Source organism: Haemaphysalis longicornis, unplaced genomic scaffold (assembly GCF_048455015.1).
Source record: "Haemaphysalis longicornis isolate Haplotype H1 unplaced genomic scaffold, Haemaphysalis longicornis Haplotype H1 scaffold_10, whole genome shotgun sequence".
Taxonomy (NCBI): Eukaryota; Metazoa; Arthropoda; class Arachnida; order Ixodida; family Ixodidae; genus Haemaphysalis; species Haemaphysalis longicornis.
Window position 1 is genome coordinate 89,516,625 of NW_027526204.1, and position 18,242 is coordinate 89,534,866.

The 18,242-nt window shown below is 49.8% G+C and overlaps 1 protein-coding gene across 2 annotated transcripts in view; it reads right to left on the bottom strand.

Moving 5' to 3' along the window:
* Window positions 1-18,242, bottom strand: part of LOC144158889 (CDK5 and ABL1 enzyme substrate 2) — a 100,857-nt gene that overhangs the window by 23,869 nt on the left and 58,746 nt on the right. For both annotated transcript variants that reach the window (XM_077690072.1, XM_077690073.1), the window contains 2 exons: window positions 6,743-6,829; window positions 389-521 (listed from right to left, as the gene is read on the bottom strand). In XM_077690072.1, the coding sequence (XP_077546198.1) occupies window positions 389-521; window positions 6,743-6,829 (220 nt within the window). The remainder of the gene's footprint in view (window positions 1-388; window positions 522-6,742; window positions 6,830-18,242) is intronic.

An 18,242-nucleotide genomic window follows, 5' to 3' on the forward strand; every position in this document is an offset into this window, starting at 1 on the left:
GCACTACTCTCCTCGACTCTACGCTGCTTGAGAAAAGGATTTTTAAAATTTGGTTTGAAGCTGGATGTTTAGAGGCAGAAGGTCTCACATTCCCTCCAGATGCGGCGAAACACAAACGTTTGGAGCTTTTTGTTTTTCTCCATTAACATATCGGGGGGCTGTGTCACAAGAAGTGAAGGGTGGATAAATGAAGGTCAGCTGGAACGGCGCACATGTTTATAATTCATTTACGGGCGAAAAGATATGGGGTTTATGCTTCCACAATACTTCAAACTCCTTTGCTCCCTAACTTCAGATTCTAAGAAGAACGAAGCATGTCCTTCCTTCTCCCCCTCCCTTTTCCTTTCTCTCCACCTCCATGAACCGCACGTGCGTGATGTGACCGTACCTGCCCCTCTTCCGGCCGATGTATGCCGAGCAGAGACAGCATATCCATGGCGTCGCTCCCGTCATTGAGCGGCAGCAACTGACGGTTTCCGGACGTGTGACGACGCCGCGACGAGTCCGCCTTTGTCTCCGGCCTGCGGGGGTGCGACGTGGTGCGACCGCACCGGAGGAAAACAAGAGCGGGCTCAATTTCGCTCCCTGCGGAGCGCCACTCCCGTTTTCGCGTGAGGCGCCACCACGCGGGTGACGCAAGAAACGCGGGGACAAGCTCTAGCCGTCCCTTCCTTATTTCCCGCAACCCCATCCTTGGATAGAAAGACCGCACGAAAGCGTCATTGCATTTCGTATACGATACAGTAGACGCATTTAGTGTCATCTACTGGTTCGCTTAAATACTAGTGACGTCTTTTTTACCAGAACAGTATCCGACGTTCAATAGTCTTCGGTTTGGTCCCTATTGTAACGGCCTCGGTTCGAGCCCCGCAACCCCACGCGTTTTTTATACTTTTCAGCAAGTCGAGTCGAGTGATTTCTCAATACTTCTACCCAATACCTCGTCTTGCGATTAACTGTGGTTATGTTTTAGATTGCTTTAGGTGCAGTGTAAAGCATATAATCGTGTTTAATTGATGCTTTGCGCCATGCCGGAAGAACCGCTGCTGTACGGACGACGAAATGAAAAGTCGCCGCTGGGCGCGCGTCCTATGTTGTCATTCGCTTCCTTATCGCACGCGAGCAGTAAAACAAAGGAAGCGCCGACGAAGGAGAATACAACAACTGCCCGTCGGCCCCTTGTTGATGAATAGAAGAATGGTCGCCGTCCGTGCACGGGACGCATCTGTTGCTTCGATGCGAGCAGCGCGTCGCCTGCAACAAAGGCGTCGTCTGCGTAGCACGTGAGACGTCTGCGCGCTCTGTGGGGCGCCGGTCGTCTGCGATGAGCGCGAAGTGTTTTAAGCCACGTGCGCCGGTGCTGGGGGCATGGTTTGGGGAAGGGGGGGGGGGGGGGGGGGATGGAAGAGACCGCAGGAAATGTATTTGATAATAGCACGCATACAGAAAACGCGCTCGTTTTTTCGTCTTTTTTTTACGAATTATGCTTTCTGCGGCCTGCACACACGGCATAAGCCGACGCTGGTGTAATTAAAAGTAAATGACAAAAACCAAGCTGTGCTACTGGCTCTGTAAATCACGCTTTCCAGCAGTACGCAGGTGCGTGCGGTGAAGCCTGCCGCCGATGCAAGCGAAGGCGCCCGCCACAAAGCGAGCCAAAAAAAAGAAAACTACAAAGCTACAAATCAGCAGCGCAAAAGCAGTGCGTGTTGCAGAATGCTTTCTGTGGCTTCATCATCACACACCCTTCGTAACGGGTCACATACTTTGAAGGGATGCATGATTTGTTCGAGGTTTTGGATGGATCTACGAGCAGTGAATATTCTTAGGCATACACCCCAAACCGGTTTAGCGGAACCAAGTCATCCTCGAATTTTCTTGGTCGCGTGCGTTGCCATCCGGGACGCAGGGGCTAGGAAAAAAAAAAAAAAAAAAAGCTCTCCGCACTTCGCGCGATGCGTCATACAATGAACACATGCGAAAGCCCTTTGCAAGCTTATCAGTTTCTGTGGCTACGCGCGGGATAGGGCAAGCAACATCAAGACCAGCACCGACAGGCCAGCATGCCTACTATACGCATTTCCTTAACACTTGACGCACTTTACGCAAGCTAGTTACTGCGGATGACAACAGTCCACGGAGGCCCCACCGTACCGCGGCGGTCGGCACAGTCCTCGTCGATTTTAGGACATTTAAAACAAGCGCATTTTCGCTCTCGACGACTCTCAGTGAAAACTCGGTCGGATTTTCGCTCTCTTTTTTCTTTTTGTCGCAAGATTTGTATTCGATTGGGGCCCATCGCACTCAGCGGTTTCTAATATCCGCACGGCCGATACGCTACATGCATGAAAGCCGATATATCCGCGAACACACGCCCGAATATCGCTACCAAAGCCGCAGGATAGACCCACGTACCTATGGCAGAAGTCCGACGAGAAGCAGCACGGCTAAGAAGTAAGGACAGTACAGAAGCCCTTACTAGGACAATTTACAGCCTCATTCGGTAATTGAGGCACAATTTCTCCTCCCTTTCGTATTGCTGATACGTTTTCCCACTCTTCAATGGATCGCGTACACGGTTACAATGTACGTGCCCGAGTTCGCTCGATGACACACCAACAATTCCAATGCCCCTCTACTTGGGACTCCAACTTATTTGCCCGACTGTACACATTTCACACAGACGCAGCCAACCCGTTCGAACAGTTTCACTCTGTCACTTCTTTTGAGTTAAAGAAGACATCTCTCCCATTTCCACCCACACAAACTTAGTCTCTTCAGCAGTACGGAAAGCTGAGCTACTTGGACTGGATTTATAATTCGAAACACTAAAAGACGAAACACAAGTACCTTCCCACGCCTAGACCAGTGGTACCAGCAGTGGTGCCACTAGTAATGGTGCCAGTAGTGGACTATGCGGTATCCCTCCACTAAAACGACGGCGGTACCGCACAACGGCCGCATCGACGTCAGTGTGTCCCAAAATCCCCTCGCGCCCTGTAAATCAAGCTTTTCCGCGTTGCGCCCAAGCGCGGCGTCAAGCCGCGCCCCAGTGGCGCTCCGAAAGGGAATAAACCGTTGCGTCGAACTAAACATAGCAGGAGGGAACGGTCAACAAAGCAGCTTGGCTGCGCTTAATTAATCTCGACTTGTTTACCGGCCCTCGCGCCGTAATGGCATTTAATTGCCTCTCCGGCGACTTAAACAACTCGCTCGCTTCGTAATCTCGCATCGCGATCAATATCCTCCATTAGCGACCACCCGCATCGCGTCCTCGGCCGGGATATTAAATACCAGCTGGCTCCCAGCCGGTATTATCGCGGAGCCAACAGCCGGGGAGGAAAAAATGAAAGAAAGAATGCACTATGAAAACCGTATGCCTGCGTTCGAAGAGGGGTAAAAAAAAATCGCGGAAGCACTGAGCTGACAATAGCGGGACTAATTGGGAGTTTGTTGAACTATTGTTTACGTGTCCTTATCACTTTTTTTGATAAGGTGAAGGGGGAGGACAAGATAATGGTTTTCCTCGAAATTCTTATTATAGACGGTGTATGTTGACAGGGAGAAAAGTTTAATAGAAAGACGTAGTTACAGGAAAAGGGAAGAGGTTATGGACCGGGTTGTAGTCATTGTAACAACAACAATAATAATAATAATAATAATAATAATAATAATAATAATAATAATAATAATAATAATAATTGTGATTATAACAATAACGAAAATCAAAGTTGTAATCGTTATAGAGAAATTGAAGTGATAAAATAAATTACAAGCTAGTAAGATATCGCCGCGGAGTATTTGCTGCTGTTTCGTTCACGGCACCAGGCCACTCACGGCTGTCTACTCGCAACGGTTAAACTACTCTCTAAAATGTTTCATTTTGACAGCGAATTAAGGCTAACCTGTTTCGGAAGAGCTTATCACCCGGCTACAGGGTGCAAGCTTCTTGGGCCGTAACGCGTGTCCCCCCGTAATAACACCTATCACTATTTATTGTTGGCCGCGGGCCGCCAATAGCGACGCCTGCAGTCTGTTGCCAACCGCTGCACCGTTCGACAAACATAGCCCAGCGCAACGAATTCAATTGCGAACTGAACAAGCGCCGTACGAAACAATGAGCCGAGTTATCTCGTTTTCTTTACAGTTTTCGGGGAACCAATGCGCGATAGCAGTGCTCTACGAAGCCAAAGCCTGTGGAGTGTGCAAGGTTGAAGTGTTCGCACATTTGGACGTAAAGTACGACGTCTGTACAGGCATCCCAGCCCCTCGACCAGCCGTGTGACAGTGATAGCGACAGCGGTTGCTTAGCTCAGCACCCGCATCGTGGGCGCGACTGTTGGCGGTAAAAGCAAGGTACACGTATTTCCCTGGCTCTCCGTGTTAAAAAAGCGGACCTCAACGGAAGGCGTTCCGTACTCTCAAAGCCCGTTATACGGATGTACGTTATACGTTATACCAGCCACTTTTAAGCGAAGCCTATTACTCCAGGTCAACGCCAGAAAATGGCTCCTTCCTCGTAGCGTCTATATGACCTTCAAGCTCGGTCAAGCTCAAGCCAACGCCTCGTGCGGCTGCGCAGTAAAAGCGTCTACTCGCTCGTTCGTTCCAAGGAGAGGTTTGGTGGAACGCAGTACAACCACGGCGATTTTAACAGCGGAGTTGTAGTACAAACTGTAAGTCCGGTGTTGCAGGAAAAAATACCAAGAAAATGGGGAGCGCTCGTCAGCGCGTGCCTCGCGGCGACCGCCGAGGGTTCCCGGCACGCGCAGAGGCTTTAGCAAAAAAAAAAAAAAAAAAAAAAAAAGAGAGAGAGAAATTCCAGCGCTGTCGTCAAGCGGTACCGCTCATGTAATACTTGAGGAACACGACGATCACAATGACTACTACTATCACAATGACTAATGGCTATTGACTAATATCAATGACTAATATCACAATGACTACTACTAGCACAGTGCAACTTCAACTTCAACAACTTCAAGCTTGTACAAATGCGTGGGGACGTGTTCTTCAGTGTTCACGTATAAGGAAACCCTGCAGCTTCACCATGGTTCAAGCCTAGCCCGCTTCGCCAAGCCTAGCAAGCTTCGCCAGTTGAGCTGGTGGAAGCCTACAATGCTGAGAATTACTTTGCAAATCCACCACTTGCCGCGAAGAAGACGACGACCTCTTCGATGCATATGACGACGATTACTAGCACCGCAACTATGCAAACAAACAATGATACTGTCCGGAAATGCTCACCTACAACATCTTGGCCATTCGAGTCTTGCGCATGAGTGCAAGCTTCCCCGAATTTTTTTTTTTCTCTCTTCCCACTCTGCCCGCTTCAGAAAGGATTTACCAGAGAATATGGGAGGCTGTACTTTAACTCACATCACACCGGAAATAACGACAACAACAAAAAACACGACAGAAGTCACTGCTCTGTCTACGGTATGCGAAGAATTCTGCTATTCTGGGAAGCCATTAGTAACGGTATTCGCACGTCCCAGCTCCTCGTGAACGGCTTTAATGGTTTTCTGCGCACTGGTCCCCTCCCTCCAGCGGTCAAAGCAACAGAGTGATTAGAAAAAGAAATCGAGACATAGGTTGAGTTCTTCGCATTTAAAAAAAAACACTCTGTGAAGGCGGGTGAACAGCGAAGCTCTTCGTCAGCACACGACGCAGAGGTGGCGCAAAATTTTGAACAAAATTACGAACTCGTGTGAGAGAGAGAAAGAACAGTCTTTAATGATACTGATGAGGTTAGCCTGGCCAAGGCGCCTAGCTTGCTACACCAGATGTATGAACAAAAAAAAAAAAAAAGAAAAAAAATCGATGAAGTGATGATGATGATGACGATGATGCGCTCATTAATAGAGTCCTGTTTAAAGAGTAAAGCGTCTGGTCAAGTCCTGTGCTTTGCGGGAAAGACAATAGGGCTTTTGTCGCTCGAGATGCTCGTTTAGAGCTCGACCAAGGGCCTAGCACGTCACTTAGAGTTAGTCCTCTAGAAAGCGGAAGACCCAAGGACACTAAAAGAGACGTTCCAGCTGCTGTGTACCGCGTACACTCACATAATACGTGGTTCAAGTCCTCGCGCACGTCACAAAGAGTGCAGAAGGGGGAAGCGGTCTGTTTCATCTTGAATCGAAAATAACTTGTGTAAGCGACAGTTACCCGCACGCGGTGAAGAACCGCTTCGCCATGCTTGGAAAGTCCGTCAGGCGTCCTAAAGGTCCCGTGCGGGTCTATGGAGTGAAGCGGCGGATATTTTTGCGGCGCAACAGCCCACATAGATCGCTGAAATCTCCAGGCAGTCTTGGACGCAAGGGCAGAAGCATCTCGTCTGGAGAACGGTATCGGTATCAATGGCCCGTGCAGATCATGCGCTACCGATGCCGCAGTGTCCGCCTTGACGTTCCCAGTTATACCGCAGTGGGCAGGAATCCACTGAAGCTCTACATGTTTAATCTGAAGCAACTGATTGCGACAACTAAACGCAGCTCGGAGTAATTATACGGGCCCGTTAGCGGCCCATCGTCGTATCACCTCTGTGGAGAAAGTTTCGAATAAGAGCTACTGCCGTTTTCTGCTCAGCATTCGTGATAAAGTTGACTGTGCCGCAAGGCGTTTTTGCCCACGCACACGAAGCGTGCACGGAACCCTACACGCATAGAGCTTCGCTTTAAAAGGTAACAACGCAAACTCGTAGTCGAGCGCGCACAAAGGGTGAAAAAGCGCGAGCACCACGTACTTTGAGGCGCCCCGCAGGCTGCGTCGGTTGTAGGAGAGCGCCGAGAAGACGACCACGGGTGCCCGTTTGGCGGTGACCATGTACACCCTGCGGGGGGACAAAGAAACGCGACAAATTAACGTCGGCAGGCACGGCTTGGCTTGGCTCCGCAAGTGTGTGTACAGGCAGCAATTTACGTCACGCGTTACACACACATCCCAACATCTTGGCACCAGGCGTGACCTTTGCGGGAATAGAACGGTCCAAGGAGCAACCAGTCGTTGATGGACCACGAGACGGCTGTCGATGAGCACCGATCACGGGATCACAAGTGTCCACTCAAAGGACCCTCGCTACAAACGGCCATCAGACCTCCCGTAGCCATCTGGCTCCGAATTAAACTCAAGTTCCCAGCATGACATCAACACATTCTGTGCTTCGGGCCTTTGTCGGGCTGCTTAAGCTTGCTTCGATCGATCGATCAATCAATCAAGCAATCAATCAATGTGTGTCAGAAAGAGAGGGGAGAAAGAGAAAGCGTGCATGCGTTCGTTCGTGCGTGCTTGTGTGCGTGTAGGATTGCGTTTCCACCGGCGGATTTACGGCGCGGTGTTGCACAGGCCAGGCCACGTCATAGCATACGGAGGCGGATAAGCGGCTTTGACGGTTAGAACACACGCGACGTGTTTTTGAGCAGGCGCGCTTAAAATGCCAGAGGCCCGTCCGGTTATATTTTCCCCCTCACTCGTTGTGATGCACACGTGGTTCCCATACATAGAACACGCCTCGCAAGGAGAGGAATAAAAAAAAAAAAAAAAGGCAGCTGACGGGAACTGCTACATAAAGCAGGAAACACTGCGGAGGCGACCGTTCCGGAACCACGCCTTATAGACACGAAAGGTCGCAGATGGTGTCTTCGCAACGACGGGAGGTTTGTTTTTGCGTTGTCTTTTCGCTTTTCCGGAAAGCCCCCCGGGAATAACTTTTAAATTGGCACTCGACGTAAGAATGCGGATGTTTACAACCCTCTAGAGAGGAAAGTTTTGACGAGAAGGCGATACAGAGGCTTTGTCCTACCTAGGAGGCGTTGACCGGACGAAGTTGCTACATGCACGCGGAATCTTCCCCGGCCAGAGCGCATGCGCAGCGACGCTCACGCGAGCATACTCTCCGCAGGCCTGGTAAATAGTAGCGGGAAGAGAAAAAGACTAAGTAAAAAATGCCTAGGAAAGAACACAAACCTTGCCGAACACGCTACATGTTTCTGGTAAACATCTACCGAGGAAGGAGGTTGGGTAGCGGAGGGGCACGAGCTTTCAAGGCAAGTCAGCGGAACGTAGCGAGAACCGAATCAGCGCAAAAACCTTCCGCACCCGTCGCTCAACTTTACGTTTCAATTATTTTTATTTATATTTCATTTCGCTTGCCCGAGGATGCCTTCAACCGTGCCGTGCTGTCGAAAGTAGTTCTCTTCAAAGCGCACTTCTATCTCTCTGTGCGTCATTATTTTTTAGAAGGCGGCACCCACGACCATGAATGCGGTCGCATGGGGCACTATATATATATATATATATATATATATATATATATATATATATATATATATATATATATATATATATATATCTGATAAGGAGGCAGGCCATGTCCCACCGTCTCGCAGCGTTTGGTTCGTTCCATTTTACGTCATCAATCTGCCAGCGTCCATTATCGGCTCAAAAATTCGATACTCGGTCTGGCATCGTCCCTATTGCTCCCTTTCTTTCCTCCTATGCGCCCGACCTCCTCGCATCATTGCAACTCCTATAAGCACCCAATTTCGGGAAAAATGGACTCCGAAAACACGGAGCCCCAGTTAGGCGGCGCTCTCTCTACACGTTTCGCAAAATCGTCACGTGTAAGGTGCACAAGGTCTTCCAACATCTAAAGGCGGCTTCACGTGGCACGATGTCACGCGACGGGGCCTCCTTCGACGCCACGAGCCGCGCGCTCGAAGTGCAGCTTTCAACGTCAAACATGCACATCAAGGTCAACAGTGCGTGCATGGTGCGCGCGAACCTTGAATGCCAAGCATAGATCGAAACTAGCAGAGGATTGGATCTCGCGCCTTCAAGGTCCACCGGTTCAGAAAGAAGGAACAACGGCGCATTCAGTGTAATAGAGTTTTAGCTAACCGTTTACGACGTTCCGCTCCGGTATCGCCGGTAGGCTCAGCGCAACCTGATCCAATGCCGGTCGCGGCCAAACGCGCCACGCATGCGCAATGGCGCTCCCGCTTGCTATCGGAGCGGAGCGGACCGTGAGAAACGGTCAGCTAAGAGAGTTTTAGCTGACCGTGAAAAACTGTCAGCTAAAAGCGAGTTTTACCTTGTAGTCTTGCTGCTCGAGACACTTTGCTTTGCGACCCGCCTAAGCGCCTTCGAATGGCTTCGATCTGCCTCCTACGAGTTGCGCCGCTTCTCGCTCCCTCCGTTGCTGCACTGACTGGGAGGGCTGACGACGGTGGAGAATTTCGCCGCTTGTCTGTTCGCTCGTTAAGCTGCGTTCTTCGCTCTTTATCCGCGGTATACTGGCGTGGACCCGACATACGACCTCAAATGCGCGCTGTTTTCGCCAATTTTTTTTTCTATCCGTACTGCAAAAAAAGGGGGGAGGGGGGGGGGGGGACTGAACGGTTTCCGCAAAATGTCACTCCTGGAGCGAATTCGGCTTCTGTTCCGGATAACGTGGCTTCGGTTACTTGGGGCCCGTTTTTTCTCCACAGAGAGCTTGCGCGGGTGTTTTCTCGTCGTGCAGTCGCAGACGACCGCGTTATAAGTGCCGCCCTCGCACCCAAAGCATGACTTCCTCCTCGAAGGCGACAGCGCTTCGCTCCGTGACGGTTTCCTTGAACGTCAGGTCGGCACACACGCACAGCTTAAGGACGTAAGGGTCCCGCGCAATGAATCTTCGCGGCGAGGGGAAAGTGCTTGCGTGAAAGGTCACTACTATTGCGGGGGCGGCGAACAAGCGTCGCGCGTTGCGGGCGCCTTTAGTCCCTTATGGTCGTTGCGCGGAACTCGCAGTCGCCAATAGAAGTGATGCCGCCCACGCGTACGCAGTGTTCTAATTCGCGTTATCGCGTGCGAGCAAGCGTCGTCCGGCACTTTCGCAGAACGCCGCAAGACGCCCGTCATGCGTAGCTTCGACAATTTCCGCACAGACGCTTCGTCACTGCCCCTGACGGGAGGGAGGCTTTCAATGAACTCTGAAGAGCGAGTTTGTCCGGCTTTAACTCGTGGCTGCGCTCTCAAAATTATCTAACTCTGCGCAACGGAGTAAGAACAACACATTCTTGGTCTGTGCTCTGCGCTCACCTATAACAGCGGAAGACCTTTCTCATTTCTTAATAGTGCGGGATGCTCTGCTACACACATCGTTGCTAATCAACCACGCTTTACCACAGTGTACAATTTACACTGATTCGTCGGCAGCTGTTCGAGAGCTTCGTAAAACTCTCACGAACTTCCAACGAACTTCTGCTAGAAATCCAGGGGATAATGGACACTTATCCGTGTCGTGTGCGCGTGTCATGGCTCCAACGGAACAGCCACCCCGCAATGCAGGCTGCAGATGCCGGAACACACCCCGTGCGTGTGCACTATCCAGCTCCTCTTGCACCTTCGTCAAACGCTGTTCGTCTTGCCAGTGCAAAAGAACGTCTACGGCGCACCGCGCGCGCTCTCATACCCTCGCGCGGTACAGATCTCCCTGGCGGGTTGTCTCGCCAAGGTGAGGTCCTGCTCAGACGTCTTCGTCTGGGAGTCACCCTCACGCCAGCTGTGACGAGGTCCTGGCCACTTCAATTCCATGCCCCGTTCAACTCCACCTGCCCCTTTTGCCCCGCTCCAGTTGACCAGGCTACAGCAGAGCACCTGGTGTGGAGTTGCCCTGCTCTGCGAAGCCTACGCGCTGCGCACATCGCCACCTGCGGCCCGCGCCCCGGACGTCCGCCAGACTTCATGGCGTGGATACAAGGACCACATCATGGCCCCCTGCTCCGATTCCTTCGGGAATCCGGGGTGTATCTGTACATTTAATTTCCCCTTATGCTGAATAGCAAACTTCCGCAATAAAAAAAGAATTAAGCCTTGATAATATCTTGGGGTGCATTGCGCATGAGCAGTTGGATTATCCCGTTGGTTGCGTCAATTAAATCGGCGCTCGCTATGCCATTAGTAAAGCTCGAGCGAATGGAAACACCTAGCGCCTCTCGCGGCCACCTTCCGAACTAATGCAGTGACACAGCAACGGTTGGAAGCGAGGCTTTGGCGTTAACTCAGCCTTCGAACTATTTATGTTCCCTGACGTTAACATTTTGAATTTTTTACGGAAGGTTTCGAGAGGGTAAATGAGCTCGCAATTAATGCGCTCAATTCTGCCCTCCAGTCGTAACAGTGCCTGGTCTGTAGGAGGTCCCGTTAGCCTCTGACCTTGGGAACTCTTTCTGTATATAACACCCATGCATGATTCTAAGAAACTAATAAAATTGATCGATTGATTGATTGATTGATTGATTGATTGATTGATTGATTGATTGATTGATTGATTGATTGATTGATTGATTGATTGATAGCAGACGTCATTGAATAATCTGACGAGTGGGAAACGGCGATTCTGGACGCGCGTTCCCCGGTGAAAAAAAAAAAAAAGATAATAAATACAGGCGAATTCAATCATAACCTGACCTGCACGTTCTAGACTTAAGTTTGGCAAAGTGGCTGGACAATCTTTACAACTCTTCTCCGTGTCCTTTTAACCTGGACACGCCTATGAGAGCAACGATGCGATGTTCGCGCCATTTTTGGAAGAGCTTAAACTAAGGCTCGACAATCGGCCACTTCCGGCGACAAGGGACACAACGCGATCGAGTCTCCACAGTGCTTCGTTTTTCTAAGAAAGGGAAAGATGAAAGCGCGAGAATTCGGAAAACGGTTTTCTGCTGCGTATGCAATAAAATGTATACGAAACGTCAGCCAAGCCCAGTCTTCCTGATACACATTTGACGCTTGATAGGAAGGGTCAGTATATATGTGCGGCCTCAACGATGCGTATACTCGCGCGTTTACGGTATAGTACATCGGTCCTACGGGAACGACGCACAGTCGCTTACGAAGCTTGCCGCTGACGTCGTCTGTGAAAAGAAACTACTGCAGTAACTCACCTCACGCGCTGAGTAAGCGTCCCAGAAATGTTCATCTTTCTCTTTTTGACAGCGCATGCGCAAAGAGCTCTGCAGGCAGCAGATAGCGTCGCCCGGGGTCGTCGCGGCGGGCTGTTTCTAAAAAGTTACCGTCACAGGCGATGCACGTGGAACGCCGATTCGAAAAAAGAACGAAATAAACGTTGTTTTGAGCGTACAAGTCAATAAAATCCCCGAATACACAATAATTCATCCGACACTTCACATTCCTTTTTGAGTCACATCCTGCCCAAGAGCGCGGAGGCGCCAGAGAAAACACCTGCTGCGTTGGTTACTATTCTTAGAATCAGTTCCACGCGAATCAGATTGGCAAGGGAACAAAAACAAACACACAAAAAAAGGTTGGCTCGAAGTAGAGCGCGGGAGCGGATGAGTAGACAGGTAGAATTCATTCCCCGAAACACAACTTGTCTATCGCAGTCCCAGGGTCGGCGAGCGAGCCTTGGCAGCCGTAGCAGACGACCTATCTAAAGAGACAGTATACAGAGTGCGGACCACGGAGTTGTCGTCCGCGTGACTCACACAGCTGAGTTCTTCCGAGTTGTCTGTGCTCTCCCGGAAGCAAAACAAAGGGAGCGACCAAACAAAAGCGTCCGACACCTCGCGAGACGACGGAGCAGCTAGCCAACCGCATTCGCTATAAATACATTCGCCGTAAATGCATTTATGGCGGCGCCCCGACGATGCGAGGCGGTTATTAGTCATCGCAACTGTCGTCCCGTTATACGGAACGTTGGCACGCGATGGAACGCGACCGAGCGTCTCGCGCCAAACTGGGCGACGCTCCACTCTAGCCAAGTCTCGAACGGCGCAGAACTTATCGCACAAGGCCAAGCGACCCCTTCGGACATTTAGATTAACGTCCTGGGACTACGTTGTGTGACCAAAGCGGCGTAAAATTCTGTACCGAACTATTGAGAGACGATGGTTGAAGCACGATTTATACAGGGTGTTGCGACGATAATTGGAACACTTCAAAAAAATTTCCTGAGCGAACCGCCACTCTGTTCGCGCTCAAACTTCACACGAAGGTCGCATTTTGTGGCCTATTTTGTTGTTTGACACCGGGAACAACGACGGTACTTACCTGTGCATCCTGAAAATAAATAAAAACGATTTTCGCCTATGCATGGGAAATGGCGGCTGATTCGGACGTGCGAGCCCGAAAACCGGGCTTTTTGATCGTCTGCTAGCTCATTCCAAGGTGCATTTTCTGATCGTCCGCTGCACCATTTGGCTGTGAATCCCGAACGTGCGTTTCGCTTTGCATACCCCAGGTGGTTCCGTCGTTCCAACAATTTGCGCTGGCTCGTACGTCCAAATCAGCCGCCATTTTCCCATAGGCGAAAGTCGTTTTTATTTATTTTCAGAATAACCACGTAAGTACCATCGTTGTTCCCGGTATCAAACCCAATAGACCACAAAATGCGACCTTCGTGGCAAGTTTGAGCGCGAACAGAGCGGCGGTTCGCTCAGGAAAAAATTTTAAAGTGTTCCAATTATCGTCGCAACACCCTGTATAATCTGACACTCCGGAGAAGGAACGACCTAAGCGGTGATGATGAGTATGATGATAATGTCGATGTCATCGGAGCTACCACCGACGATATTGTGCTGATTATGAGGAAGTACCGGTAGCATAACCAAGAGCACAGGCAGCGCGGTCAAAGGGTACCACACTATTATTCGGACACCTCGGCACTCCGATAAGTGTACGGGTAGTGCGACGGGTGAAAGGGTTAGTGGAGAACAAAAAAAGAAGATATGTCACGCAGCCAAGGATGACGCAGGGTACCTTGAAGAATAATGTTTATTGGAGAAAACTTGTGTTTCACAATGAACTCACTGAAAGGACAAGCGTCAAAGAAGCAGTCAGCAAAGTGACGTGCACGGACGAACGTCGGCGAATCGAATGCCGCGGCGTTGCACGCATTTATCTATCCAGAGGGCTCTAGCTACTGGAAATTTCGATTTAGATCGGAAACAGCTTCGACTAAGCAAGAACACTCTAGGATAGTGACCGCGAAGCAACAACTTTGTCCTATCAAAACGAGATTACCGGTGCGGCATACGAAAGAATTCGCGCGCTTCGCTTAAAACATGCGCCAGTAACAAAATATGAGTAAACAAGTCAAAAGGCCCGGTTCGCGACAATATCATAGAACGCGCAAGGACACAGCAGATGCTTTCTTGTAAGCCTGCCTCTCTCTCTCTCTCTCTCTCTCTCTCTCTCTCTCTCTCTCTCTGAAACCGTGCGCAAGGAGTCTACATTGCGTCACCGCAAAACGTACGCATATAATAAGACCGGTGACAGGCGAGGCCTCGCGTAACGGCATACGAAACTGACACAGTATACGGGCTTGAAACACGACGCATGCACCTTCAACCTGAAGACACTGCGAGACAATGAAGAAAGAAAGAAAGAAAGAAAGGGGAGGCGGAATAGGGAACAAGCACCAAGTGCACGACGGCTATGAATTTTCAATGAGAAAGTAACACGGGAGACAGAACTTGTGCTCGTTCTTCCATCACTGTTCGCCGCTGCCGCATAGTTGAAAACGTTTCATATATGCAGGGCAGGGTATTCTTACTGCTGCGTGGAATCTCCGTGGTAAATGTAGAAAGTGACGTGACGCAACGAAAGGTGACGTATCGAAAAATTCACAGGGTTCGTATACGTTACCCCTAGAAGGCGAAAGTCTGCATGCGGCAGTGCGTTGAAGACAGACCACGCGGTTTACTTGTTTCACGTTCTTTTTCAACATTCGCGTCCGTCCACCGCCGACGTAACTTTCCCCACACTATTTCCCTCCCCCAACTGTCCTTCGTGCGGTGCTCTAGCCACCGTGCCGCACTCCATGTTGGCATGTCCTAATGATCCCTTCCCCTTCATAGCGTGTGACGAGCAGTGGGAGGGGGCGCTGGGTAGCTCGGATCCGGGGATCTAAATCTCCCTGGTGAACCGAGCCACCGCGGTCGCCGCCAGGTGCATGCCACCGGCCACCCCGCCCTCTTAACTGCATTGTACAATAAAGTTTCTCTCTCTCTCTCTCTCTCTATCTCTTCCTCTCCCGGTGTGACTATTTTAGCGACAACCCCTTTTTTTTTTTTTTGACGTCCCTACAAATATGCTTTGTCATCAATACTTTTACGCCTAAATTTTATCAGCTCAAATGGCTCCGCCGGTTGTATGTTCGCTTGCTTGGCTGCGTTTTCCCGACGCGTTGGACGCCCCTTTTCGCGCTATGGAATGCCTCGTGCTACGGAGCGCTTTTTGTTTTCTTTCGAATTAGCATTTTTCATACGATGGTAAGATCAAGGATGTTGAAGGGAGAGACATTAGAGGATTTCGCCTAAAAAAGGCATGTAGCGGAACCGCAAATATCCCATTTGACATTCGGATAAGGTATGGTAGTACGCAGACCTCACGGCAACGCACCTGCCGTAGGGCAAGTTTGTCGTACCGCTGTCAGGGAGCTGTGACACTCCTAGCACGAGCCGATGTATTTCGCCATTAGCGAGTCGCAGACGTCTTCGCACAGGCCACTATACGTCGTTCGAAGCTTCGCGAGGAGCATGTGGTCTCTTTTATAACGGTCAAACTATAGGGTGCCGTAGATTTTCCGTGTCCGTCAACAAATCTTGGATGGAAAAGCCAACGTTGTGGCAAATTCTCGGCGAAAAACGGCTGTAACTCTCGCTTTATCGAAACTTTTTTTTAACAAAAGAAATGTGCAAAACTTGGCCGCTGAGATGACTCTGCCATAACGCCGAGTTTCGGCTACTTGTCAAAATTAGGAGGATCACACTGAAATTGTAAGCGTTACAACGTTCCCGCCCGCCGCCACTACGGGGTGATTCACGGCAGCAAGAATGGTTACGGAAAACGGCGGTAACTCTTGTTTTATCGAAACTTTCCCAACGAAAACTGCCCGACCATTGGCCGCTAGGACGACCCTGTCATTACGCCGAGTCGAATCTACTTGTCATAATTAGTTCGTTCACTGTTAAGTTGTAGACGTTACCGAATTTTCGCCTGCTGCCGAAACAAATGTGCCACTGCGGGAGGGAATATATGTTTGTGTGGTAGAATAGAACTCCAGTCTCTCGAAGTTTTATTACGTAATCCCAATGCCATACTCACTATCATTACCGCATGATGATAAAAAACACGTGCATATTCTGTAACAATGTGTGCGATGTGCACAGCTTCGCTGGACATCCAGCTTCACAAGGTGGAACGGCTCCCAATTTTTCTCCACCCCAAAACAGTTCCGAGCAGTCCGGAGCAGTCCGGGAATGCCCTGGAGCAGTCCGGGACTGCCTTGGGCTGCCCTGGAGCAGTTCTGGCCAGTGCAAAATGACAAATCGAAGGGGCCTACGGTTTCGCGGAAAGCGCCATAGAGTTTCTTACTAATATACACTAGAGGGAAATCTGGCACCACTGTCTACGGGAGCCGCGCTTCGGCGAGCGTTCCGTCGTGTACCGGGCAGGCACATTCCACTTTTCCTAGCAATGGCTCATGAACAGGCTGAAAAGTTGGCTCTGGCTGCAAAAAAGCAACGATATTACGGTAGAAGGTTCATCAAACTTGTTTTACTATTATAAAATTCAAGCTTCATGCATGATGAACCAGAAAAAAAAGATGTTACCCTTATTTTATGGTCCCTAGAAATATTTTTAGGGACCATACTCATTTGTTGATTTTGTATTCAAGACAAAAGAAGCCATATGACTAGCTAAGCCAAGTATATATATAGCCGAGGAACGTCGCCCAAGTATTCTAGTTCACTATACCACGACTGCAGCGACAGACTTCCCTCTAGTATATATTATAAACTGTATGGAAAGCGCCCCTTTCAAGGCGCGTTCCGAGACCGACCGGCTTCCAGGTGGCTTGGAATCTGCGCTGACCGTGGTGACATTGTTTTTGACAGCGTGCGTCGACCCCGCCATTGTTGTTGTTGTTGTTGTTGTTCCTGGCGATATGGCTCGTACCCACGTGGGGGATTGGCCAGGAATCGGGCGTGAGAAGGGCTAATGCGCCCGCTTAAAACACCGGAAACTAATACACCTCTCTATTTATACGCAGAAAGAGAAAAAATGGAATTGGTTGAAAGTTATAGGTGGATTTTTTATTAGAACTGAGCTTTTTGGAGCGGAAAAAATACACGCCAGAATCAACGCTAACAGGGCAGGCGCCTGGACTCGGAAACGTATGCATGAATGGCTGCAGCCACCCCTCGGTGACAATATCCCAGTGATGTGGCCCCAAAAGATAGTAGAACGGGCATGGAAATAGGCAGGCCAATTCGTCGTAATGGCGTGGCAAGATGACGTTGCCTCATCATAGCAAAACCGCGGCAATGCAATAGAAAGTGCTCTAAAGTCTCCTGATCACCGCAGACAGCACATCGGGAGGAGGAGGCTAGACCAGCCCGGTGCATATAAAAGTTGAGTTGGGGGACTCGGCATCTGAAGGTAGTCATTGTGACTTCGCATTGTCGAGATTCACAAAACCGGGTATTCCAATTATGTTTTAAATGTACATAATCTTCAAAATTAGTGATGATTCCTTCCTGCGCTCCTGCTAGGCGTTGGTAGGTACGAAACCTTGCTCCTGCTACAATGAAGGGAATAGGGCATAGGTCAACTGGAGGGCCATCTAACGACGATCGCGCCAAGGAATCCGCCTGTTCATTAAGCTGTAACCCTTTGTGACCTGGAACCCAAATGAGGCAGATGTCGCGCAAATGGGAAGGCACAAGGGAGTTGAATGTACGAATAAGAGCGGAATTTTCGGATGAAGAAAGAGCTGAACAAACCGATAAAGAGTCAGTAATTATTGCTACGTTAAAGTACTGCGGAGGTACGTCTTTTAAGGCCAGAACTATCGCAAGGAATTCGGCTTGAAATATTGGTGTGTAGTCAGGCAAACGCAGCGAGACTGACCAGTTAAGGTGTGGACTAAAAATTCCCACACCTGCTCGCTCCTCACGCTGGGATGCATCTGTTGCAACTATTGCATAATCCTTAAAGCTTGCCAAATGGTCGTGGAGTATTCCTGTTAAAAATCGCGAAGTAAGCATTTTAGCGTTGCTGGGGAAAATATTATGGAAAGTTAAAAGCGCAGGAGGAACGTCACAGGGCATTGTCAGTACTGTGGGAATATTGATACTCAATGGTGAAAGTAACGTCTGGGCATAAACACACTGTGGTCGAATGTACCGAGGCCACCAAGAGCTGAAAAAGAGTGCTGGCTGAGCAACCATCAATGA